General features: G+C 47.7%; 1 protein-coding gene across 1 annotated transcript in view; it reads right to left on the bottom strand.

Annotated features, from left to right (window-relative positions):
* The window catches only part of SLC6A11 (solute carrier family 6 member 11), a 134519-nt gene that overhangs the window by 84033 nt on the left and 24099 nt on the right, over positions 1 to 26387 (bottom strand). Inside the window, exon 5 of the mRNA XM_049641007.1 lies at positions 22020 to 22152. Within this exon, the coding sequence (XP_049496964.1) occupies positions 22020 to 22152 (133 nt within the window). The remainder of the gene's footprint in view (positions 1 to 22019; positions 22153 to 26387) is intronic.

The following is a 26387-nucleotide window of genomic DNA, read 5'->3' as shown; positions in this document are numbered from 1 at the left end:
ACTAGAAGGCTGGTGTCACCATGGAGACCAAGAGCACCATTAAAGCACACCATTAAATCCCAGGCAGGGGTTGTGGGGAGGCTGTCAGACGAGAAGCACCACACTACATCCTCTTACGCTAGTCTTTAACACGCTTCCTCTTGGCAATGGAGCTGTGGAGAGGAGAGCCAACATTCAGGGAATGTGTCTCAGTCAGAAAGAGCTGCCTGGATCCTGCATGGATCCTGCATCACCTGTTCTCTAAGACAAACCACTTCCCATCAGCCCACAGGCCAATCACCTGCTGTTCTCCTGGGTCTGCCTTAGGAGTCCTGAACAACACGGATCCCACCTAGGCCACCTGTGGCTGCAAAATGCTCCCTCCAAAACAGCTTTATGACTTGAAAGAAGAATCTACACTTGCCTCTGTTGATGGAGACCCACCTTCTGTCTGCCACCTCTCCACTCAGCAGCCACCCCAGAAGACACCAGGCACACCTATTAGGTCAAACTCAGTAATTTCTTAGCACGTGTCCTCCAATTTTGCAGCTTTCCCTCATTAGATGATGCCTCTGGTTTCCTGTTTCCATTCCGCATGATTTTTTTTTTTTTTAGTCTCTTTCACAGACTCATTTCTTCACTCATTCTTTCCATCAATTTATCAGCCAGTTGACCAACTTTGATGAGCATGTGTCCTGTGTCAGATGCCGTGGGAGGCATAGAGGATACAAAGATAGATTGGGAGCGAGCCCTGCCCTCTGTTTCACAGTTACACTTGCTCTCTGTAGATTCCAAAGCTGATTCCCAAAAATCTGGCCTCAGCCAACCTCTATTTGCTCTCTACCCACTCTCCTGACTTGCCTTACTTACTCCGGTAGTTAAGCACATCACCGATGTGCCGATGGCCTTCAGTCTCTCTCACCAGCCCAGCCGTATCTCAAATTTAAGACCCACATTTTCAACTCCTTTTGTTCCTTATGTGTACATCCACCCGGATTTCTGACCTATAATTCCACATGCTCAAAACCGAAACCACGACTTTCTCCCCCAAACAGGTTCCTCCTTGTGTGTCCCTTTGCTGGATAACGGTGTCACCCTTTGTCTCTCACCCCCTCTTCATGAATAAATTAAGAAATGCACAGCTGGACTCCACTGCCCCAGAGCCCCTTCAATGCACTGAAGCTGGACGCGCTCTCACCACGCGTGGACAGATGCGGTGGGCTCTCCTCCCTCACTCCCTCCTCAGGCCTTTCAATCCTGGCGTTTCTCGACTTCCCAGGGAACTCAGCTTCCTTTTCAGGTTCCTTCTCCACCTCTCAGCCTCCCCAAACCCCTTATCTTTACCCCTCCTCCCTTCTCTTGCATTCTCTCCCTGGGTAGCCCATCTGTTCCCACAGTTTCAATTCCACCAATTCGAAGATGCATGCTTTCCGCACTGTTCACCTTATTATCTCTGAAGTCACAATGTCCCCCCCCCTCAGGTGGCAGCTGCAGGGTCGCCACTGCTCCCTGAGTATAAGGGCCCTAGGTCAGAGCTGTCCCTATTATCATCGCTTCAGTTGAGGGGCTTTGTAGGTTAAAATCGTTTAGGGGCCCCTGGGTGGCTCAGTCGGTTAAGTGTCTGACTTCAGCTCAGGTCATGAACTCATGGGTTGTGAGTTCGAGCCCCACATTGGGCTCTGTGATGACAGCTCGGAGCCTGGAACCTGCTTCAGATTCTGTGTCTCTCTGTGCCTCTCCTCTGCTCATGCTCGCTCGCTCTCTCTCTCTCTCTCTCTCTCCCTCCCTCCCTCAAATAATAAATAAACATTGAAAAAAATAGTTTAAATTAATTTCAATCAATTTCTGGTGTTTAAAGGTCTTTTGAAAAGATTACACTGACAGGCACACAAAAAGAGGTGAAAATTGATACTGTAAAGCAAATATAAGTCATTAGAAAAATAATCATAATTTTATCTTTTCTTATGAAGAAACAACCAAGTACAGTTAACCTTTGAATAATATAGGTTTGAACTCTGCAGGTCCTCTTATATGGACTGTATTATAAATCCAGTAGAGTGCTGTAAATGTATTTTCTCTTATGATTTTTTTTTATTTTATAGAGAAGAGAAAGAGCATGAGTGGGGTGAGTGGTAGAAGGAAAGAGGGAGGGAGACAGAATCTCAAGTAGGCTCCAATGCTCAGTGTGGAGTCCGATGTGGTGGCTCGATCCCATGACCCTGGGATCATGACCTGAGCCAAAAATCAAGAGTCGGATGCTCAATCGACTGAGCCACTGAGGCACCCCCCTTATAATTTTCTTAATAAAATTTTCTTTAGCTTACTTGACTGTAAGACTACAATATATGATACATATACAAAATATGTTAGTCAACTGCTTATGTTATTGGTCAACGGCAGGCTACTAGTTAAGTCTTTGGGGAGTCAAAACTTAATATATTGATTTTCAACTGTGCAGCCCTAACCCTTATGTGGCTCAAGCATCAACTGTACTTTATGGATCTAAGAAAATACCTTCCAGGACATGAAGCTGTATTACATTGTTACTGCAGTACATGCAAACAATAGCTATTAAAATCCAAACAATATGCCAGCAGACAAGAGAATCTGCCAAAGAAACTTCAAAACAGTGAGAGTCCATTAGAGTCTTGGGTGGTTATTTCATGTGGCACATGTGAAGTTCAGGGAACACAGAGCAGACGAATTAGAGGTATTTTTGCTTCTGGTAAACACCCTTCTCAATTGGTAGTATTTTGTACTGGTATATAAAATAGTGGTGTAACTTACATCAGATGAAATTACACTATCAGAAATTCCTCATCATTTGGGGGACACAAGCCTCTTTGAAAATGAGAGGACAGCTGTGAACCATCACCCTAGAAAAATGTGGTTATCCACATGGTCCCAAAAGTTTTACACAATTCCAAGAGGTTTAAGGGCCCCCTGAAGCATCTGTGGACCCCTAACATATATGCTGGTGCCCCCCCCCCCCGACATCCCTCCCTCCTGGGCTTTAGACCACTGTGCAGACACTCTCTACTTACAGTGCTACAGACATCACAAATGCAACAGGGATCTCCCTCAGCTCTAGCTGTGCCTCATCCTCCTGCCGGGTCCCCCATCTCAGCCAGCAGTGCTACCAGGCACCACACACTTGAACCAGGAACCTGGGTTTCCTTGCGGACGTCTCTGTTCCCTTCACCCTCTACATTCAGTCACAGGGGGGCGGGGTGGGGGCTGATTCGCACTCCTGTGTTGGTTCTCAAACCTGTCCTCTTGTCCCCACTGCAAAGCTGCCACCGCGTGCTGGTGAACCAGCAGAAGAGGGCCCCAGCCTTGGCTCCTGTTGACCCACTCTCCATGTCACAGTCACAGGGGCCTTTTCATAAGGAAACCCTGGTCATGTCACCCCTCTGCTTTCAGCCTTCCAGTGACTCTCCATTCCTTTCATCTTCTTACTAGGCTGGCCTACAAACCCCTCCTAAGCTGGTCCCTGCCTACCAACCCAGCCTGCCTTTCTCCGTTTCCTCTTGAGGAATGCACACTGGCCACAGTGTGGATTTCCTTCTATTCCTTTCCTGAGCCATGTTCCCTCTTTCTATCCCTTCTATTCCTTTCTTTCTTTTCCTTTCCTGAGCCATGTTCCCTCCCTCTCTCTCTCTCTGGACCATCCCGTGTGTTATACAGGGACCACGTCTTAGTTATTTGCCTCTGTGTCTACAGGACTTATTGGTGCCTGTAATCCAGTAGGTGTTTAATAAATGCATGATGAATTCATCTTTACTTTAAGTTTATTTATTTGAGAGAGAGAGAGAGAGCAGGAGAGGGGCAGAGAGTGAGAGAGAATCCCAAGTAGGCTCCCCACTGTCAATGCAGAGCCCAACAGAGGACTTGAACCCCAAGAACTGTGAGATCATGACCTGAGCCAAAGTCAAGAGTCAGATACTTAACTGACTGAGCCACCAAGGCACCCCTGAATTCATCTTTAAACATACACTTCCATAAAACACTAACGCAGTATTAAACACTGTGGTGAGGCAGATGAATGAAGTGGGTCCAGTCCCAGCTCTGTGATCATGAGCAGGTGACAACACCTCTCCAAGCCTCGACGTGCACACCCATAATGTGGGAATGAAAATATCTACTCAGAGGATTGTTGTCAAGGCTAAACAGCTTAACGTACATTGGTGCTTGTCAACTAAGTACTACTGTTGTCTAAGGGGTGACCTGGAGACACGCGGGCCATTTGAGGTCATCACAAAGATAGAGACCCAGCACTTAACGACCGAGGGCTAGGAGGGCTGGTAATTCTGCAACACATGGGACACTCCCCACATAACAAAACTGCTCTGTTTCACATGCTTTCCCAATGTGCCACTAGACATTCATGGGGGTGGGGGGCTGTTTCTGACTATCAAGCCTAGAATCTGTTTTACAAGTAACTTGAAAGTATATTTTACCTCATTTTAATATAAACTGAATTTTCCAGAAATGGAATTACCATGTAAATTGAGGGTACACTGTACATTCTCTTATCCAGTACTTTACCAAACATTAATGTCATTCATCATTTCAGAAAATCCTATCACCGATGGTAACGCCACAGACAGAGCCCAGTGGTCAATGAAACACCCGTCTACCCACATTTGTAGCTGCTGCATTCATGGTGATTCCATAACAGATGTGGTTAGCTCTTATTTCAAGATGTAAACCAGAGAAAAAGCACTGACAATATTCTGTGGAAACTTAGCTCTCTTTTTAAAAAAATTTTTTTTAACATTTATTTATTATTGAGAGACAGAGAGAGACAGGGCATGAGCAGGGGAGGGGCCGAGAGACGGGGAGACACAGAATCCAAAGCAGGCTCCAGCTCCAGGCTCCGAGCTATCAGCAGAGAGCCCAACGCGGGGCTCAAACTCACAAACGGCAAGATCATGACCTGAGCCAAAGTCGGACGCTCAACCGACGGAGCCACCCAAGTGCCCCAAACTTGGCTCTCTTGTCTTATATCCAGATGTATTCGTGCCAGCCTGCTGCCAGCACCTGATGACTCTATTACCTTTGTGGCATGATGGAACACTTACATATTGAAACACATGCTGTTTTATTAGAAGTTGCTTCCTTTTTGTTTCTCTTTTAAAAGACAGCTGGGTGTTATATCAATTTTCTTGAACTTATCTGTGCAGGTAGATTATTTATGAATCGCATTTCAGGGCGATAAAGGCATTATTGCAAATCTTTGCCATAAAGAAGGGGTGCTGGGTCTGTGAGTGGCTTAAGCAGCACCGGGGGCGGGGGGGGGAGGCAGTTAGGGATGGCATGGAGTGAGCACCTGCCTCCTGGTGTTGATACTGCTATTGTCAGCATACTGGGTCCATCATAACTGTGACACAACATACTTGCGATTCAGGATAAAGATCATGTCTGGCTTCTGCAGAGTGAATTATCTTCTGCTTCAATGTTCTCACTGGGGGTTCGAGTTCATTACACATGGGGGGTTGTCAAACAGGAAGGAAGATAGCTACTGCCATGGCACGATGCACAGTGCGAGGCCTATCTGTGCCCCCTCCACTTTCCCTAAACACACCCCTGGTCAAGGACCCTCAGTGGATCCCGACCGTCCATGTGACCTTAGTCTGGCACTTGTGCCCCCCTCCCCTGAAATCTGGCCTTGCCTATGGCTTCCCAATCTCCATGACCACAACTGACTCCCCCTTTCCATACCCCTGATCCTCTGGAAGGCCCAGCTCAGCCCCTGCCCTTGGGCTGTCCTTCAAAGTGAAGCTCAGGTCCCATCTCTTCCAGAAGGCTTTTCCAGACTACTCTGGGCCACAGTAGCTTCCTTATCCAAGCTCTGTACCAGCATGACAGTGCCATTATTTGACAACTAATCTGTACTACAAAATAGTGTTAATTATCTCCAAGAAAGGGAGTCCAGTCTTACTTCTCCACTAGACTGAGAACTTTTTAAGTTAGAGAATGAGTTTATAAAAAACCACAAGCAATTAAATAAAAACAACAGTGATCTGTGTGTGTCCTGTGTGACAAGCACCGGGCAAGTATTTGCATGCCTCATCCCACTTAAACCTTAACATGCCTCAGACCACTGACATGGCACTCTTACTGTCCCCAGTGAAGGCTGAGGAAATAGCTCAGAAGCAAAAGAAAGGCCCATGCCCAGACCTGCAGGGCAGAGCTTCAGTTCAAACTTAGGACCACCGGGCTCTGCTCTCTTCTGCCTGTCTACCTCTAGGTCACCTGCCTATGGTGCCAAGCACATATTAAGCACTTGGGCTGGTGAATATTCATCTAGGCCAGGAAGGCAGCCAACACGTATTCAGGGCTCTGCATACACTGGTGGGAACAACACTAGTTTCAAGATCCACTTTGGCAGACCTGGGTTCAAATCCTGACTCTTCAAACAGCTAAGTGGCCCCTCTGCACATCACTCACCTCTGGGCCTCAGTATCTTCATTTATAAAGTGAGTTTGCTAATACTCACCTGATGGTCTGTTGTGAAGGTTAAGTTCAATAATGAAAGTAGAGTGCCCAGCCCAATGTCAGACACACAGTAAGCCCTCAGTAAATGTTTACTCAGCTTAGGGCAAAGACCTGAGCTTTGAACCTGGGTCAGTCTGACTCCATAGCTTCTGTGACACCCTCCATATCATCCTGCATCCCCCCCAGACCTATCATCACCCCTCATTTCTGCTGGTCCTTAGATAAGGGTATCACACCTACAGCTGCACACTTGGGATCACACACAATTCCTATGGACTCCGCCTCATTTTTCACTCCTCTCCCCCAAGATAGGTTGTCCCTCTGTTTTCCTAGCCACCGGTGTTGGGAGGAGGTGGAAGGAAGAGGGCTTGGTTGTGTGATTGTCAGGAAATTGCTTTGGAACTTTCACCCCAATCAATGAAATAGGTCCTAACACATGGCAGGCAACACATACTTGTCAGCTGATTGAATCAACTAACAAGAAATAAGGAAATGCAGAAGAGCCCCTGACAATAAGCAATGGATGCTCACTCACTGAATGAGGAGGGAAGAGGAAGGGAAAGAGGAAAAGAGAGAAGGAAAAAAGAAGAGAGGAAAGCGGGCGGGGGGAGGGGGGAGGATGTAAGCCAGCTGCTGGTGGACCGTAATCACAAGCACAAAACCCCTTCACAGCAACATTAACACAGGTGTTTGAATCACGTGACTGTAGCCTAGCTACCTTGCACATTATAGAGTCTTTCCTACACTCTCGTCCAGAGGTGTCCTACCCACACCCGGCTGAGTGCACAGGGGCTACCCTCCGTGCCCCCTGCCCAGGCCTATTGTCCACCACTGCCAGGCTCAGCTTCCTTCACCATGGCTTTCATTGCATCACTTCTCTGAGAACTCTGGAGCAGCCCCCATTACCTGTAGCACCCACTCTGGTCTCTCAAAATTAGCCAACCAATATCATAGCACTGAGTATTTAAAAGTGAAAGGCTAGTTTCCCCAGAATGTTCCTGTGCTGCCTTCTGATCCTTATACACGTATAACCAGAGTTTATACCTTGTTTAATCATAACATGATGTAATTCAATATTGTATATTGTACCTTTTCCATTTAACAGTCCTTCGCAAAGCATGTTCTCCCCATTTTGCCAAAAGCTGTTTTTAAATTCCACCGAGTAAATATCCCATGACATAATAAGCTATTCCATGACTGTTGGGCTCTTAGGATCCTTTTTTTTTTTTTTTTTTTTTTTTACACCATTGAAAATGCTGAAGGAAATACTTTATTCATATGGTTTCCCATCCCCATGGGAGGTGATTTTGATGGGAAGGTTAAAAAGTGTGAAACTTCTGCCAAAATCACCAGCCTCATCCATCCAGAAAACCTTGGTCCACTCCCCGCCTCCCCCAGCAAGACACTCCCCGCCAACAGCTCTTCCCTCGTGTCTGGTTGCCTTCCCTCCCGCCCTGACATTCTGCCCACATTTGAAGGTCCAGCTTGAATCCTTCCCTGGCATTTGGGGAATGTTCTCATTGGATGGAGGAGATTTAAGTCTCCCTCACTGCAAGCTAGCTTTCCCCCCAAACCTGCCTCCCTGCCTCTATGCCTCTCACCCCGCCAGTCCTCCCTGTGTCACTGGCAAGTAACGGGCATTGGCAGGGTGACGGGCAGCACCGTGCCTTCTTCCCACTCCTGCTTCCTCTTTTTGCTGTTTTTATGCCCTACCCTGATATCTCCTGTTCCTCCAGGAAGCTTTCCAGACCCCTTCCACTCTCATCCTTCCGGGCCTTCTCTGAACTCCTCCGGTGGCCCTTGATGGCAGCCACCTGCCAGCAGCATGCAGCCGGCCCAAGTTTGCCTGTCATTGTCTCATGACTGCCAGGCTTGTGAGCTCAGGGAGACTTCTTACTCGGAGAGGCAAATATTTATTAAGCATGCCCTGTGCCTGGGACTGCAGATAGCAACTCCAAACAAGTTTAGAGGCTGGAGTGTAAGCAGGCAAGTAAACAGGCAGTTATGAAACATCCCTGTGCTAGGGATGATCCCAGGGAAGCAGTGACATCCAAGCTGCATGGTTATTAATTTACCTCACAACAGAGGAGAAAGGAGATTTCAGGGAAAAGGAACTGTACAAAACCCAAAAATACTCAGTGCTACGATATTGGTTGGCTGATTTTGAGAGACCAGAGTGGGTGCTACAGGTAACGGGGGCTGCTCCAGAGTTCTCAGAGAAGTGATGCAATGAAAGCCATGGTGAAGGAAGCTGAGCCTGGCAGTGGTGGACAATGGGCCTGGGCAGGGGGCACGGAGGGTAGCCCCTGTGCTATCAGCCAGGTGGGTAGGACACCTCTGGATGATGGCACGAGAAGGACTCTAGTGTGCAAGGTAGCTAGGCTACAGTCACCAATGTAGGTGTTGCTGTGAAGGTGTTTTGTAGATGTGATTAAGGTCCACCAGCAGCTGACTGATGATAAGGGAGATTATCCCAAATGATCTGGGTGGGTCTGATTCCATCAGCTACAAGGCCTCAGGAACAGAAGCAAGGTTTCCCTAAGGAAGAAGTGGTACCTGTGGGCAGTGGTATTAGCTCTTGCTCAAGAGTTGCAGCCTCCCCTACAGACCTCACACTTGCCCGGCCAGCACCCACAATCAGCAGTGCCTCGCACAAAATCTCTACATCGCCTACTGGTTCTGCTGCTCTGGCTGAATGCTGACTGACACAGTGGCAATATCCCTGACTGACACAGGGATAGGGAGGAAGGAGGGATCTAGCAGGGGCTCTGGAGGAAGACAGCGGCTCCCTGTCAATTCCAGCTACACTACACTGCCGCCAGCCAAGAGCAAGCAGGTGCACTGTAACTTGCCAGCCCCCTGCTTCGCCATCCACTCCACAGTCTGCTCAGGCTCACATGACCTCTCAATGCTCCCCCAAAGTCCCCTTTGGGCCTATGCTCATCACCCTTCCTGTTCACCACTACCCAGAACCTCCTAGACACTCTGACCCCTTTCCTGTCTTCCTCCCCCTTCAGCATGCTCTGGCTGCCAGGACCCCCTGCCTCATCTGTTCTCTCTTTAGTGACATCAGCACAGCTACCAACTTGTCACTGCACTTGTCATGCTAATCTTGACAGAAGAGGAAACTGAGGCCCTGAGAGATGAAGTGATATGAACAGCCATACAAGGTCATGGTGGCACGCACTGAATCACACAGTTGGTGAGTAGTGGGGTGGGACTCTGGACCCCAAACGCTGGCTTATTCTGTTCCTCTTAATTGCTATCTCTCTTCATCTCCTTTGCCAGATTCTTGTGGGCAGGATACATAGCTCACAATTCTTTTGTGAATGCCTAGTACGGTGCTGACATTCAGTAGGCACAAAATAAGTACCCACTTGCTTCTGGTTTAGTTTTCCAAAAGCACTGCTCTTGGCCTCACATTGACAGCAAAGCCACTTTGACTCTTCCGTGCCTGCCATAGGGGAGGGTGGGCTCCTGATTCCCAGGGAGGCCACGCATGCGGGTGGGCTCCAAGCGTGCCAGGTCCCCAGAGGTGCTCCGCTCCATGAGGGTTAACAGTGCCCGCTGCCCCCAGCCAGGTCCCCCGTGCGGTGCTCCAACGGGCCTTCTCAGGAGGCGGCCAGCCCTGCAGAGCCCCTCCCATCCAGCAACCACTGGGACTTTGGGGGGCCTTTGTGCTTTAATAAAGACGGTATTACTGAGTCGCAAAGCTTCCCTCCTTTCCAACCTTCCTCGCTGCCAGGGTTCCCGCTAAAGGTGACGCGCTGTCATTCAAGGCCAAAGAAAGGGTTGAATCAAGATGCTAAACTCCTTTGACTTAATGTGACAATCTACAGCTCTCCCCAAACCACAGTTGTGGGAGAAGCACTCCCAACTGGGCACAAAAGCCCCCTCGCAGCGGCTCAGGCTCCGGGTGTCCTCGGGCTCTGGGGGCCCGAGGGCAGGGACCTCCCTGCGCCGGCCGCCTGGGCTCTCTGCATGCAGCTCATGAGCGCTCTAGTTTCCTCTCTGAATGCAGACATCAGCCGGGCCACTGGGAGAGCCCTGCCACCAAGGCCGTCCCCACTTGCTTCAGGCTGCAACAAAGGCCACTTGAGGGCCTAGAGACAGCGCTGCCCAGTTCCTTCCCTGGGCCTGTTCTCTTCCCTTTCACACATCTTTCCCTTTTATTTCCCCTGCCCCCTTTACTCCTGCTTTATGCCTCATTGAATCCATTAGCCACTTTAGAGGGTGCTCCTGAAGAATAAATTTTCTGTGTGGGGCTCCTGGTGGTTTCCCCGCTGGCGGCTCTAACCCGCCTTGGTGGGGGGGGGGGGGGGAAGGCACACACTCTGGGGAGGAGCCTCCCAGGGCCCCTCTGGGCTGTGCGTCCATGAGGCAGCTCTAGGGCAGACCGCCTGGAGTGGGTGCCCTCACCTGCCCAGGGGCCCCACCTTGTTCCTCCCCCATCCCAACAGGCTCTGGTCCCCCCAGGATCTTAGGGCACACAGCTTAAGCCCTACGAACTTTGGTCTTCTCATCTGCAAAATGGGGTAATTGTCACACCTTTCTCACAGGGTTGTTGTGAGGACTCAGTAGGTTAATGTAATTAGAGCCTTAGAACAGGGCCTGGAACAAAGTGCCACTTAACCATTTGCTTTACTATTAACATCATGCAGATGACACGGGCTGTTTAAGAGTCCTGTGCCACCTCCAATTCTTCTACTTGTTGGTGAATGAAGGAAGGGGAAGAAAAAAAAATCAGTTCAAGGCTATTTGCAGCTGTTTCTCTGTGTGTGTGTGTGTGCGCGCGCTCACGCGCGTGTGTGTGTTTTCTTTTCTCCTGCCTTGGTGTCCTAGAGCTCTGAAAAGAATAAAAACAGAGCCCCAAAGCAGTGAAAAGGCAGGATTCTTCTTAAAATCCCAGCTAATCCTGCAGCTTCCTTTAAAGTGGCAATAGTAGGAGGCGGGGAAGAGACCAGAATTGTTTTTGCAGTGCCCTCCCCTCCCAACCTCTGCTCCTGGAGACCAGGAAATGAGGGGGAAAAATCCATAAATCATCCACCAAGAGGAGGACAGAGGAAGAAATTGGGCAGAGGAGAGAGCAAAAACCAGGAGCCAGATGGGGAGGGAGTGGGGGGCAGCATGAGGGGACACCCTATCTGGTGGGCAGGACGGCTGCCTGCAGAGGGCAGAGTGTCCGGGACCAAAGCTGGGCCAGCCACCCCCATTCCACAGTCAAAGGACTTTAAGGTCTCGAACCCCTGTGCACCTTCTGGCCCCACAGAACAAGGATGCCACGCCAAAAGTCGACTGATGCGACCATTTCTCTCCATTCCGCTGCTACCTCTGCCTTGGTCACCTGCTAACAGGGCTCCCACAGCCTGTCTCTCACCCATCCACTTGCAACAGGCAGCCAGAATCAGCTTTTAAGGATGAACATCATATCATGCTGCTTAAAAACATTCAGGGGCTCTCCATCACACTTAGAATAAAATCCTGCCCTTTCCCCATGACTTGCAAGGTCCGACCCCTGCCGACTTCCCCTGCCCCATCTCATGCCATCACCGATTCTATCTGGACTCCCAGTTGCTTCGCTGCACATTCACCAGATCCTTCCCATTTGAAAACTTCACATGTGCTGCTCACCCGACCAAGCCCTGCTCGTCCTTCCCATCGCAGATGGACACCTCTCTTGAAGGAACGCTTCTCTGACCCCTGCGAAGGGTCCCCCGCCCTTGTTCTTTTCTCTCCCAGCCCCACTTGTCTTCCATCCATAGCATTTCTGTTACTTATTCATTCTGCATCTCCCCCAGCAGGCCGTAACTCCACGGTCTGGATTACCCACCGCTGAGAAGAACCCCCAGCCTGGTACCTGGCACACAGTAAGTATGCAACACTTACTGGATGAATTAATGAGTGAATGAGTAACATCCATAGCAAGTGAGCATTTGGACACAAGAAATAGCACATCTGTGGGCTACAAAGGCTGGGGTGAGATTTTAAGGACCTTTCAGAAAACCTCTGCACTGCAGCTATCACTAACGCTTTGCAGTGTTTGAAATCATCCATGTTTTGGGTGACAGCAGTTTATATTAGTTTCTTGTTAGATGGCAGAGAGTCTGCGTGAATTAGTTTCACAGATTACAGACCCACTTGGGGCGCCTGGGTGGCTCAGTCAGCGAAGCGGCTGACTCTTGATGTCAACTCAGGTCATGATCTCACAGTTTGTGAGTTCGAGCTCCGCATCAGGCTCTGTGCTGACAGTGCAGAGCCTGCTTGGGATTCTCTCTCTCTCCCTCTGCACTCCTCCCCTCCCCCCCCTTCTCTCAACATAAATAAATAAACTTAAAAAAATTACAGATCTACAAACTTTTTCTGTGAAGGAGCAGAGAGTAAATATTTTAGGCTTTGTGGGTCACATCGTCTCTGTCACAACCATTCAAGTCTACTGCTATACAGTAGCACAAAAGCAGCCACCTACAATGCCTACAGGAAGGGATGTGGCTATGTTCCAATAAAACTTTATGTACAAAAACAGGCCTTTGGCCAGATCTGGCTACTCCCTGAGTTAGACTAAGGTTTAGCAAAGCTACAAAGGAAGGACAACCAGTAATCACCAGTTTTTTCCATCTTCAACAAATATGCATAGAGGTACCAGGAAAATATTGCAAAACCACAACATTGCTTCACATGCTGTCATTTGATAAAATAGAATGAAGACAGGAGCATACAGAAGTTATTTGAAATTGCTGTTTCATAGAATATACAGCATTTCATTTGTATTATTCTGCGTGTCAGCAATATGTTTGTACAAATGGGAAATCCTAAGAGCAATTTTCACTCTGGAGGTACTGAAGAGCTACTGAGGGCTCAATATTTGTTGCATGTGTGGGTGAGTAGATGGATGGACAATAAATGGAGAGGACAGGATGTTTGCCAGGGTAATTACAAAAGGCGAGTTGGTCAATAACTGCATGAGACATAAAGGGAGAAGTTGTCAAAAATGCCTTGGTGGTTTCAGGCTTATGAGATCAGGGGAGGAGTGGGTGGCAGGGATGGTCAAGATGAATTTGGTTGATGAATAAAAACAAAAAAATAAGGACAGAGCAAAGATAGTCTTTTCAACAAATGGACATCCACATGCAAAAAATAAATAAATCTAGACACAGACCTTACATCCTTCACAAAAATTAACTTGAAATGATCATAGACCTAAATATAAAACATAAAACTATAAAGCTCCTAGAAGATAATTGGAGAAAGCCTAAGTGGCTTTGGGTACAGCAATGACTTTTTAGACACAACACCAAAGGCAGGATCCATGAAGCAGGTGATAAGATACACTTCATTAAAATGAAAACTTCTGTTCTGCCAAAGATAATGTCAAGAGAGTAAGAAGAGAAACCAAAGACTAGGAGAAAATAGTTGCAAGAGGGGTGCCTGGCTGGCTCAGTAGGTAGAGACTACGACTCTTAATCTCAGGGTCGTGAGTTGGAGCCCCATGTTGGCTGCAGAGACTATTTTAAAAAATAAGCTTAGGGGGGCACCTGGGTGGCTCAGTCGGTTAAGTGTCCAGCTTCAGCTCAGGTCATGATCTCACACTTTGTGGGTTCGAGCCCCATGTCAGGCTCTATGCTGACAGCCTGGAGGCTGCTTCAGATTCTGTGTCTCCCTTTCTCTGCCTCTCCCCCTCTCACTCTGTCTGCCTCTCAAGGGCAAATAAATGTTGAAAGATTAAAAAAAAATAAGCTTAGGGGCACCTGGGTGACTCAGTCACTTAAGCATCTGACTTCGGCTCAGGTCATGATCTCACAGTTCGTGAGTTCAAGCCATGGAACGGACTCTGTGCTGACAGCTCAGAGTCTGGAGCCTGCTTCGGAATCTGTGTTTCACTCTCTTTCTGCCCCTTCCCCACTTATACTCTGTCTCTCTGTCTCAGTCTCTCTCTCTCTCTCTCTCTCTCAAAAATAAACATTAAAAAAAGATTTAAAGAACAATAAGCTCAAAAAATAGTTGCAAGAGGGGCACCTGGGTGGTTCAGTCAGTTGAGCATCTGTCCTACTTTGGCTCAGGTCATGATCTCACAGCTCATGGGTTTGAGAGCCATGTTGGGCTCTGTGAGGACAGCTCAGAGCCTGGAGCCTGCTTCGGATTCTGTGTCTCCCTCTCTGCCCTTCCCTTGCTTGTGCTGTGTCTCTCATTCTCAAAATAAATAAACATTTAAAAAACATTTTTTTAAATAGTTGCAAGAGACACATCTAATAGAGGATTGTTATCCAAAACACACACACACACACACACACACACACACACACACACACACACAAAACACTTAAAACTCAACAATAAGAAAACAACCTGATTATAAAATGGGCTCTGGGCACCTGGGTGGCTCAGTCGGTTCAGCATCTGACTTGGCCTTAGATCATGATCTCATAGCTCATGGGTTCAAGCCCCGTGTCAGGCTCTGTGCTGATAGCTCAGGGTCTGGAGCCTGCTTCAGATTCTGTGTCTCCCTCTCTCTCTGCCCCTCCCCCATTCATGCTCTGTCTCTCTCACTCAAAAATAAAAATAAACATTAAGAAAAAAAAAATGGGCCCAAGACCTTAACAAACACCTCACGAAAGAAGATACTCAGATGGCAAGTAGGCATAAGAAAAATGCTCTGTATTATGTGTCATCAGAGAAATGAAAATTAAAATAATGAGACAATGGCCAAAATCCAAAACACTTGGATGTTAGCGAGGATATGGGGCAATACTAACTGTAATTCACTGCCGGTGGGAATGCGAAATGGAAGACAGAGTGGCAGCTTCTTATAAAACAAAACGCTCACCATACAATCCAGCAATCACACTCCTTGGTATTTATCCAGAGTTGAAAACTGATGTCCACACAAAAATCTGAACACAAATGTTTATAACAGCTTCATTCATAATTGCCAAACTTGGAAGTACCCAAAATGTCTATCAGTAGGTGAATAGATACGCACCCTATGTTAATTGCAGTATTATTTATAATAGATAAGATATGGATGCACCCTAAGTATCCATCAGCAGATGAATGGATAAAGATGTGGTATGTATACACAATGGAATATTACTCAGCTATGAAAAGAATGAAATCTTGCCATTTGCAGCAACATGGATGGATGTAGACGGTATAATGCTACATGAAAGAAGCCTGACAGAGAAAGACAAATACCATTTGACTTCACTCATACATGGAATCTAAAAAACAAAACGAACAAATAAACAAAAAGCAGAATCAGACCTATAAATACAGAGAACAAAGTGATGATTTCCAGAGGGGAGGGGGTGGGAGGACAGGCAAAATGGGTGAAGAGGTGTGGGAGGCACAGGCCGGAATGAGTAAGTCACAGGAATGAAAGGTAAGACATAGGGAGCATATGAATGGTATCATAATAGTGTTGTATGGTGACAGATGGTAAGTCCACATGTGGTGTGCACAGCATAACATATAGAGATATCCAATCACTATGTTGGACACCTGAAACGAATGTAACATTGTGTGTCAACTATCAAAGAAAAAAAATTAAGGTGAATGGATAAACCATGATACATCCAGACAATGGACTATTATTCAGTGCTAAAAAGAAATTAACTTTGGGGGGCACTTGGGCCTTAGTCAGTTAAGCGTCCGACTCTTGATTTCGCCTCAGATCATGATTTCATGGTTCATGAGATCCAGCCCCATGTCAAGCTCCCTGCTGAGCCTGGAGGCCTCCTTGGGGTTCTCTCTCCCTCTCTCTCTGCCCCTCCTTGCCCCTCAAAATAAAAAAAGCATAAAAAAAAAAGAAATGAACTTGTAAGCCATCAAAAGACATGGAGGAACCTTAAATGCATATTACTAAGTGAAGGAAACCAATCTGAAAAGGCCACATACTGTATGATTACAATGATAATGACATTCCGGAAAAGTTGAAACTATGGAGACAGTAAAAAAAAAAAAAAAAAAAAAAGGATGAGTGGTTGTCAGGGGTTAGGGATAGGAGAGAGGAAAAGGTGGGGCACAGAAGATTTTTAGGGTGGTAAAACTACTCTGTAGGATACTATAATGGCAGGTACGTGTCATTATACACTTATCCAAATGCACAGAATGTACAACAAGACTGAAACCTCATGTAAACTAGGGCCTTTGGGTGATGATGAGGTAGGTTCATCAACTGTAACAAATGCCCAACTCCAGTGGTCGGTGTCGATAAAGGGGGAGGTGACACGTGTGTGGGGGCAGGGGGATACATGGGAAATCTCTGTACTTTCTGCTCAATTTTGCTGTGAACCTAAAACTGCTCTTAAAAATAAAGTCTTTAAAAACAAACTACAAAAACCAAGGACACAGAAAAATCACAAAGATGTCTCCATGTTGTGAACACTTGATTTCAATTATCTGGAGTAAAACTGTTTATCATGCAGAAGATGACAAGTTACAAACAGCCTGGAAGTTTCCTCGTGAAGAAATCAAGTATCTTAGAATCCTACATCTTGGCAGAATTTAATTAACAATTGAGAAAGGTTTTTATTTATTTTCTAATTCAGACTTCTAGAATTTGGAATTGTGCCTAAAGAGAGAAAAAAAAAAAAGCTATGCAGAAATAAACCATAGCTGTTGCCTTGGGGTAGGGAAATAAACACCTACTGTGTGCTTAGAACTATGATCAATGTGCTCACGCTGAACTTGCACATGAACTCCCAGCTGAGGGCATGAGAGCAGAGGAGGATCAGGCTTAGGGAAGGCAGACAGACCCAGGCTTGAATCCCGGCTCTGCTCCTTCCAAACAGGGTGGCCTTGAGCAAACCTTGCAACCTCTCTGGGCCTCTACTCTCTTATTTGTACAATAGGGTTTGACCTTAAAAGCCAAGATGCCTCCCAGCTCTGACATGCTATGTTCCGATATTCCAGAGCCAGTATGCAGCCATTAGAATCCCAACATTCACAGCATCTGATTCTCTAGCTGTTCTATTGTGAATGCTAGCACTAACACACTAAATTGCAATGGCTTATCTGTCTGTGCCTGCCCTGCTAGGCACACACTCTATGGGGACAAGATGGCCCACCACCCTCTCTACTGGATCCCAGCACCTTGCAGGGTGCCCCAGGCACAGGTGAAATTCATCCATTCCACAAATGTTTATTAAGAACAGTTAGGTGGCACCTTGCTACGTACTGAAGTTTGAATCTAGTTTGTGTCTTTCCAACCCACAGCAGCTTCTTCTGACAGGAGATGCTGCTCACTCTGACCCTGGGGACATCCTGAATGCTGGCCTCTGTGATGTCAGAAGACCGTAAAGTACTCAAACAGGGAGCAGGAGGGGAGGGCACTGAAGGACATTTGCGGAGACCATCTGTGGGGGGTATGCTAATATCAACACAGATCAGGAGCCCACACACTGCCTGTTGAGCCACTGGAGAGGGTGGCTGGGCCTTCCTCTATGGTCCCGTCACAGACTCATCTGTGATCTACTCATTTGTGACCTGATCCCAAACCTCCATTTAGACAGTCATCTGCTAACAGGTGAGTCTGTAATGCATGCCTCCAGCAGCAAGAGACACGTTCAATGAATTAAGTTAAACCTGGGCCAGGAAACTTTTCTCAAGCTAATGAAATTTCAGAATTTTCTGCTGAAATCTGAGTATGGGAAGTGGGCTGGAACTCAGTCGTGGCCTGGACAAGAGCAGAAAGACAGGGTTCTCCTTCCTTGGACAGCCTCATGAAAGTGGCTCTGGTCATAGGCAAGAGACAGGAGCGGTGGCTCCCCACTCAGGAAGACTCATATGACCTGCGTTTATTTTTAGCTGTTTTTGTACAGAACCTGAAAAACCTTTGGACCCTAGGCTTATGTCCAAGGTGAGGCGGACAATAAACAGTAAGAAAAGCAACAGACCCTCTCCTGAGAAGACACCATGTGCTGATGGGGGACCCCTGGTCTCCTTAAACTGTTAGAACCTCATCATATATAAAGAGCTGAGGAGCTGGGCCACCAGGCTCTAGTTCCTAACCTGACACTTGTCACTTACTCCCTGTGTGGCCTTGGACAAGTCCCTTCTGCTCTTTGAGCCTAAATTTCTTCACTAATAAAATGTCAGGGGTGGGGGTAAAGCACATGGTTTCTGAGAAATCACAACAGCTCTGGAAAACCACATTCCATCCTGATGCTAACCCTGGTCTTGAGCATGGAACAGGGGAAGAGCCCCTGAAACCCAGCCTTCAGGAAAATGCTTAATTGGCTCATCGGATTTCAGCATTTCCCTTAAAACCACCATCTTATTACATCTGCAACCAACAACCACTGAGCCCCCACTGTGTGCTATGTTATCTCATCAACTGCCTCTTTATAATCAGCGCATAAGAAAACTCATTATCGCTACACCACAGAGGGCAGGCAGGATAGTACTCTCATCCAAAGCCCAGGCTATGTGGCCACCAAGGCTTGGGGTCTGCTTCCTACCTGAGGGTCCTTAAGCAAGTTACTTACTCCGTCCAGGCCTCAGTTTCCTCGTCTGAAACAGAGATAATGACTGCCCCTGTCTCCTGGGCTTGTTTCAAGTTCTAAACGGAGTGGGCATGTGAGGCACTCAATGACCATCACCTGTTACTATCACAAGTACTACTGCCCTCATTACCATGCCTACTAGTGATGAGAGAAAGTAGGCTCAGGCAGAATGCGTGAAAGGACATCACTCAAAATATCACAATCTTCTAAAATTTGATCGAGTCCAAGGACAGGCAAGATGGGAGCAGCACGGGGTCAGTGCCGAGGCACAGTCTTCATCCAACTCAGGCCAGGCTCCTCAATCTCTCAGCCTCTGGGTCTCCACCTATGAACTCGAGGCAGTATCTCCCCAGGTTGTGGGATCTCATGTGCTAATGTGGATGAAAAATGCCTGGCAGAGTGTGCAGCGAACAGAAGGCTGTGGATGAATGTTCTCTCCCATGCTTCCCCATATGTCTCTTTTGAAATCTCCAAGAATGCAGCCTGCTAGTCCTTCCTTGAAACCCAGTCCCTGCATTAGAATTCTCAACACACAGGCTCAACAGCCCAGCCAATGGCAAGTGGCCCTATAGTGGGACTCAGCTTCCTCCTAAGAGCCAAATGGAACCAAATTTTGCTGTGGCCCATGTTCTGGGCCCAAGAGCTCAAGGCTACATGAGCCCACATGGACAACCCAAGTACATGCATGCACTAATGCCTTATCCAATGGCCCTCGCCCCCACCACACACAACTGCTAGCCAGCCAAGCCTGCTGGCCTTGGCATTGACTCCCAAGAAAGTGGTAATCATGGTAGAAGCAGTGTCCCTTCCCTTTGCACTTCACAAAGCACTCTCACGTATATTAACTGGGTAGGGTAGAGGCTGTGTTTCATTCGCCTTTAGATATCCATTGACTAATGCTAGGCAGAGAGTAGATGCCCAGAAACAACTTCTCATATGAGTAAATTTTATCATTATAATAAGATTTTTAAGAATCACCATTATTTAGCACTTACTATTAGTCACACACTCCGCTAAGCATTAAATATGCATCCTTGCATCTCATCCTGGCAATCACCCCATGAGACAAACTTAATGATCAATCCCCATTTTGCAGAAGAGGAAACTGAGGCTCAGAAAAGTTAAGTGATGTGCCAAGGTCACAGCTAGTGAGTGACAGACCTCAGATGTGAATCCTGATTCCAAACTCTGGTTCTTCACTCCTCCAAGTCATTCTCCTCCTCTTTAGCCAGAAGAGGCAGCAAAAAAGGGGACAGGAGCAGCGTGTATGTAGTCTAAAGAAGTACATCAATAATGCACTGATTTTTAGATTTGGAAAAACAGAAAAATTCTATTGTTTTCATGATGCAAACTAGAGAAAGCAAAGATTAGCAAAATCATCTAGGCCGACAGAACATGAGTCTCCGTTCTCCTTTCTCTGATGCACCAGGCAAATTTATGATTACTTTCTAGTACCTCCTTAGCTCCCTTACCACCCTCAGCATGGAAACTTGTCAATATCTCTGTTCTGCTCGCCTAATTTCCCCCCAGTAGGTATGCCCACCAGTCAATACCTACCACTGTGGGAAATGAGGGAACCACCTTTTGTAAAAGGACCCAGAGTGGTTAAGTTCCCATCTCCTTAGAGGTTTGACCTCCAGTCCCTGATCCAGCCAACAGCTTAGAATAAAGGTGATGCCTACCAGAAACAGGCAGGCAAGGAGTGAGATGGTCAGGGTGACTGGAATAAGAAAAGCTGCAGGTCCCCTTTTCCACAAGAAAAAATGGAATAGCACAAATGAGCAAACTACTGGCACTGACATTCAGCTAGAGCGTCAGGGCAATAGGGAATGGTGAGGACTGTGGCCAACCAGAGTATCCCTAGAAGGCAGTGGCTACTGCTCAGCTCCGCCAACCCAGCTGCTGTGTAGGCATGCAGGCCCAGTGCTGCCAAACCTTTCAACTTTCCAAAGGATACCAGAATCATACTTCCTTTTCCAACATGAAATCTCCTGATTTTTAAGTGTTGGCAACTATGCTTTTATTTTAATGTATTTGAGAGACAGCACACACACGTGTGCGCCTGTGCACACACCAGCAGGGAGAGGCAGAGGGGGGGCGGAGAGAGAGAATCCCAAGCAGGCTCCACTGACAGCATGGCGCCCAACGTGGGGCTAGATCCCACAACCCCGGGATCATGACCTGAGCTGAAATCAGAGTAGGCCGCCCAACCAGCTGAGCCACCCAGGCATCTCTACTTTTTTTTTTTTTCCCTTAAAGCACGTGAGTGGGCGGGACTTGTCCATGAGCTACATGTACAACATGTGCATTGATTCTTATGGCACAGATGGCTGTGCTCACTAGACTTCCCCCCGTGTTCCCCTACATCTTGAGCCTCCCTGGCAGGCAGCTGAGGCCATGCCTCAGGCTCCAGCCAGGTGCCTGTGAGTGGGAGAGCCGTGCTAACTTCCTGGCCAGGGCTGTTGAGACCTGGCTGCTTCCTCCCACTTCTCCGCCGCCCCCCCCCCCCGAGAGGAGATGCAGGTCCCGGAGGCCACACAGTACGGATGGCACGGCAAGGCAACGAAATGGACGCAGCTGCCCTCCATCCACAGACTCTTAGTGGGTGAGGTCCTGGGGCCTATCAGTGCAGGCAGCCAGCATTTCCTGCCCTGGCACATGCCTGAAGCCCATGTCTTCATTACAAAAACTACATGGTTGTACTTCAGCACTTCCAGTTTTCAAAGCATTTTACCTCCCCTTTCCTTGCAGAGCTCTCAGTAAGACAGGACAGGCTTTGCTATTTCACAGACAAGCAAACTGAGGCTCAAAAGGCAGAACTGACCAGCCCTGAGGTGTGTGGCATGTGAGTGGTGCACTGGGTTCTAGCTCTGAGCTCCTGAGTGGACTCCCAGTCCAGTGCTCCTCCTACCTTCCAGCATAAGAGCTAACTTTTATAATTCAAACTCGGGGCACTCTCCGGGTCACCTGTGATCTTATACAAGGACAGCTCATGTCCTCCCCTGCTGGTGGCTAGTTGCTTGAAGATGCACCTCTTACCTTTCCTGTGGACTTGGTCCCCTTCCAGATGCAGAAGTAGCAGATGGTCCAGGCTGCCAGGAGACACAAGGCCAGCTCCCAACGGAGGTTCCCAATGTGCTCGATCCCACCTGAGATGGCCAGGACCCGGCGCCTGTGAAGGGGAGAGGGGAGAGTCACGGGGGCTGGAGACCCACCCTGATCCCACCCGGGGCAAAGCTAGTGCTATAGGGAAGCAGGAATAGGCCACCCAATCATTCACCTGCCTCCCCTACCACCATTTGCCAAGCATCTCCTCCGAGCCAAACCCAGAGCTGGGACCCCAGCAAGGAACAAGACCCAGCCCTCTGTCTTCATGGATTCACTCATTGGGGAAAGACAGACCAGTTAGGAATGGTTTACAGTAAGTGAGGCAAGGGCTAAAACGGAAGAAGTAGAGGGGTTCTGGAAAGACTGAGAAGCATCTAGCCCACCTGATGACTCCAGGAGACTGAAGGACTGTCCATACACATTCCAGGTGGGGAATTTCAGTGGGAGCAATTATACAACCCTGGCTTGCTGAACTAAACAGCAGCCAATGAACGTGCTTTGGCCAATAGCACCCGTGTCACTTGCAGAGCCAGGTGAGGTGATTCACCATGTTGCCTTCTCCTACTATTGCTGTGATGACAGAGTATGTGTCAAGATGGAGCCCCTAGGAGCCTGACTTCCTGAGTGACTACACATGAGCCTTCCTGCTACCCTCTGTCAAAGATGTTGTGTGAGCAAGAAAGCAACTTTGCAGCCTTAAGCTACTGAGATCTTTGGAGATGTTTGTTATTGCAGCAAAACCCAACCAATGCTGACTGATACATGGGGTTAGGGAAAGCAGTCTGGAAGAAGTGATATTTGAGCTAAACCATGAAGGATGATGGGATTCAGCCAGGAGAGAAAGGGACTTAAAATTGTTTTAGATGGAGGGAATAGCACAAGCAAAAGCCAGAAAACAGAGTATGGGATTCTTGGGGAATACTGGAACATAGGGGTCATAAGGGAATCGCAGAAAACGTAAACAGAGACGCATCCCTGGGAGCCTTGAATAGCAGGCCAAGAGTAGGGATGTCCCAGAAGGCCCAGGCCACAGGAGGGGGAGGACCCCAGGCTACACTGAGTCAATGCCTCGAGCCACAGTCTTCCTTCAGAACCCATCAATCCTTCAGGGTTGACACAGACCTGGCTCCCAGAGCCTATGCCTGGGGTTTGTGTTTCTTTAAAGTCAAACTCGCCACGCTCCATATTGTGCAGAACCGTGGCACTAACACAAACCCCCTCCAAACTCGCTCCACGAACCCCATTCTGGCTGCCAAACCACCTCCGTCGGACCACGCCAGTCGTCTCAGCACTCTGGGAACATCCTTTGAGCAAGCAGCTCCCATCCCACCAAGCATGAAAGCCTCCCTCAGTGTCTGTCTCCCTGGGAATCTGCTCAGGGCCTGATTCTGCATTAATTACTCAATGACACCAATTAGCACTGGTCTACAGGCTCCCTCCAGCCCCAACCCCTGCTGGAGAAATCAGGCAGGCCCCCAAACAAAATTGGGCTGTGTGGATTTATTTGAAAGGAAACCAGCTTTCAGACCTATTGCTAGAAGTGTGAACATCCACTTAAATACACATTTACTGAGCACCTACTATGGACCAGGCACTATATTAAAACTGTGAATTAAAACAAAACCATGTATGGCTTTTGCCCTCTACAAGTATAAGTTGGACCAAAAAAAAAAAAAAGTCCAAGTTTTTAAGGAAGGAGATAGCCACATCATTGTAACAGCAATTTTTTTTAAAATTTTGTTTCTTATGCTTAGTAGTCTCTGGCTTTAATTCCGTTAAAAACTATAGGCCATTAAATGAAACCTTCAAGAGTATCTATTATCATAACAGAATAGTGGGCCTCAGAGCACGGTCCTTGTGGAGTGCTTGCTAAAAATAAAAAAATTCCTGCATCTCGTCCCAGACCTACTGAGTCCAGATCTTTGCCGAACGACTCCCCCGAAGCTGCATTTTGCCGCACCCGCCCAAGGATTGCTTATGCGTGGGAAGGCCTCAGCACCACAGAAGTAGAGTTTCCTGACAATGAAGGAATAACCTACACACCCCACCTGAATAGATTTTTTGAAGAGGACCTAGAGATGGGGTCTGATATCCTTTGAGAAGCTCCTGAAGGACTGGACTTTCTCCTCCCCCAAAATACTGTGATGCACCCACTCACTCTCAAAATTCTGCAGGGAACCTCAGAGTGTTCATCAAGGACCTTGTTTCTCAATTAAGAGTCTCGTAGCCTACATATATCTACCACCTTACAAACTGCCCCCGACAGCATCCTGAATGCCCATGAGGTGGGCATTCCTTCTCATTCAAGAAGAAATAAGCCCGCTCAGGAGAGAAAGTGGGCCAGTGCAGATGGTGTGCTTTTCCCATTCCACTCCAGGCTGTGAATTTTTCATTAAAGAAGCACTTACATGAGGTCCCCAGCTAGCAGGGGTGCACATACACATATGCCTTCTTGTTGATGTAGTTGTTTTCTGAACTGGGACTTGAAAACTGGAAACGGCATGGGGACAGAGGGACAGCAGAGGGGGCAGAGCAGCCAGGAGGGAGCTGGCTCAGGTCCCCTCTCTTCCACATTTTGGATGCCGCAAACTTTTGAGTCATGCAGCCTGCTTCGGCACCCTCTCGCTTAATTGAACAATCTAATTCCCAGAATGGGAAGCAGATTACTAAAAGCTACGCAGGATGAATTGCTCTTTTGTTTCACCAGACACTATTTGAAAACATCCTCAAACTATTTTCTTTAGGTTTTACCAGCACTGACTCTAACTAGCAATGGACCTTGGGTTTCTAAAGATAGAAGGCTCAGGGGCCAGGTTCTCAGCCTGCAGGGCTGTGGGTTGTTTTGAAACCCACAAGGGCAGCCTTTGAGAGTCCAGGGGCTGGGGCACTCAACTCCGGAGACTTGGAGAAGGCACAGCTCTTCCTGGGAAAAAGCTTTCTTAATGACCCTCCCCATGAAGTGCTGGAGAGGAGAAAGGTCTGAATAAGGAAGAGTTTGCTGCCAACACCCTGGCAAAAAAAAAGGGAACCAAGGAACAGACCTCCTGACACTGTCCAGGGAGCGGGAAATGTTGAAGACTAAACAGAACTCTTTGGAGGCATTTACTCAAGTTATTCTGAACACCTACTATGAGCCAGGCATGGGAGCAGGTCCTTCACGAGGTATCTTTTTCAGACCACACGTGTAGAATATTTCTGGAGATAGCTACCCAGAGCTTGGCAGTGTGGTGCCTCTGCTTCTCCAGCCCCTGGCACCTGTAGAGATGGACTGGGTTCAAACTGAGCGCTGTTCCTTACCAGCTGTATGACCTTGGGGAAGGGACATCGCTTCTCTGAGTCTCAGCTTCCTCATCTGTAAAATGGGAATGACAATACCTCCCTTTGACAGGTTTCCAAGCATCATTTAACCCTCCCAACAATCCTTGAGGTAAAGAGAATCACCATCATTTCAAAGATGGGGAAACTGAGGTGTGAGCGGTTCAGTAACTCACCCAAAGTCATACCAGGAGCAAGCAACAGAGCTGGGATTTGAACCTAGGGATCCTGGCTCCAAAGCCTGCACTTCCAGCCTCAATGCTAGCTCTGAGATTCCCCTGTAACACTAAAATCACTGCCTTCTTCTCTTCTTCATTAATGAAAGCTGTCATTAAACGCATGCTCCAAAGCTATCTTACGTGTTTTTGCATATAACATAAAGGTAGTATGCAGCACATGTCCTTCGTAATTTATTAATTTATTCAAGTAGCACTTAGTAAGATGTCTTTAGTGTGCCAGTGTTACACCGGGGTCCATAAAGAGCTCATGTTCTAATGGGGAAAGCAGACAAGAAAATAGAACTGGGCATAGAGAGGATCAAGACAGAGAAATCATTGGGACCATCATCGGGGATTTGACCAATACCAGGATGCGGAGATCAGAGTGAGTCAGGAGATCAGAGTGAGCCAGAGAGATCCTGGAGGATAGGAGGGAGTCAGCAAAGAAGGGCGGGGAGCACTTGGGGCAGAAAGGCCACCAGGGGCAAAAGGCTGGAACAAAAGTTCAGTGAGACCAGGGAAAGGCATGGCACGTTGGGTAAGCGCGGCAGAAGCCAGGGTGAGAAGTGGGGTGATGACAGAGCTGGACTATGAGCCTTGCTGAGGGACTAGGGCTTCATCCTGAGGGCAACAGGAGCCTCATTGAATCTTAAATAGGACTGAGACCCTATCAGATACATATTCTGGAAGACTCTCTTTGGCTGCAGTGGGAAGAATGGGCAGTAAGGGTAGAACAGGTCAGGGCTGCCTTAGTTTGCATAGTAAT

The sequence above is a fragment of the Panthera uncia genome, chromosome A2 (assembly GCF_023721935.1).
Source record: "Panthera uncia isolate 11264 chromosome A2, Puncia_PCG_1.0, whole genome shotgun sequence".
Classification (NCBI taxonomy): domain Eukaryota; kingdom Metazoa; phylum Chordata; class Mammalia; order Carnivora; family Felidae; genus Panthera; species Panthera uncia.
The sequence above is the reverse complement of the archived record's forward strand: the minus strand, read 5'-3'. Positions and strand labels throughout refer to the sequence as shown.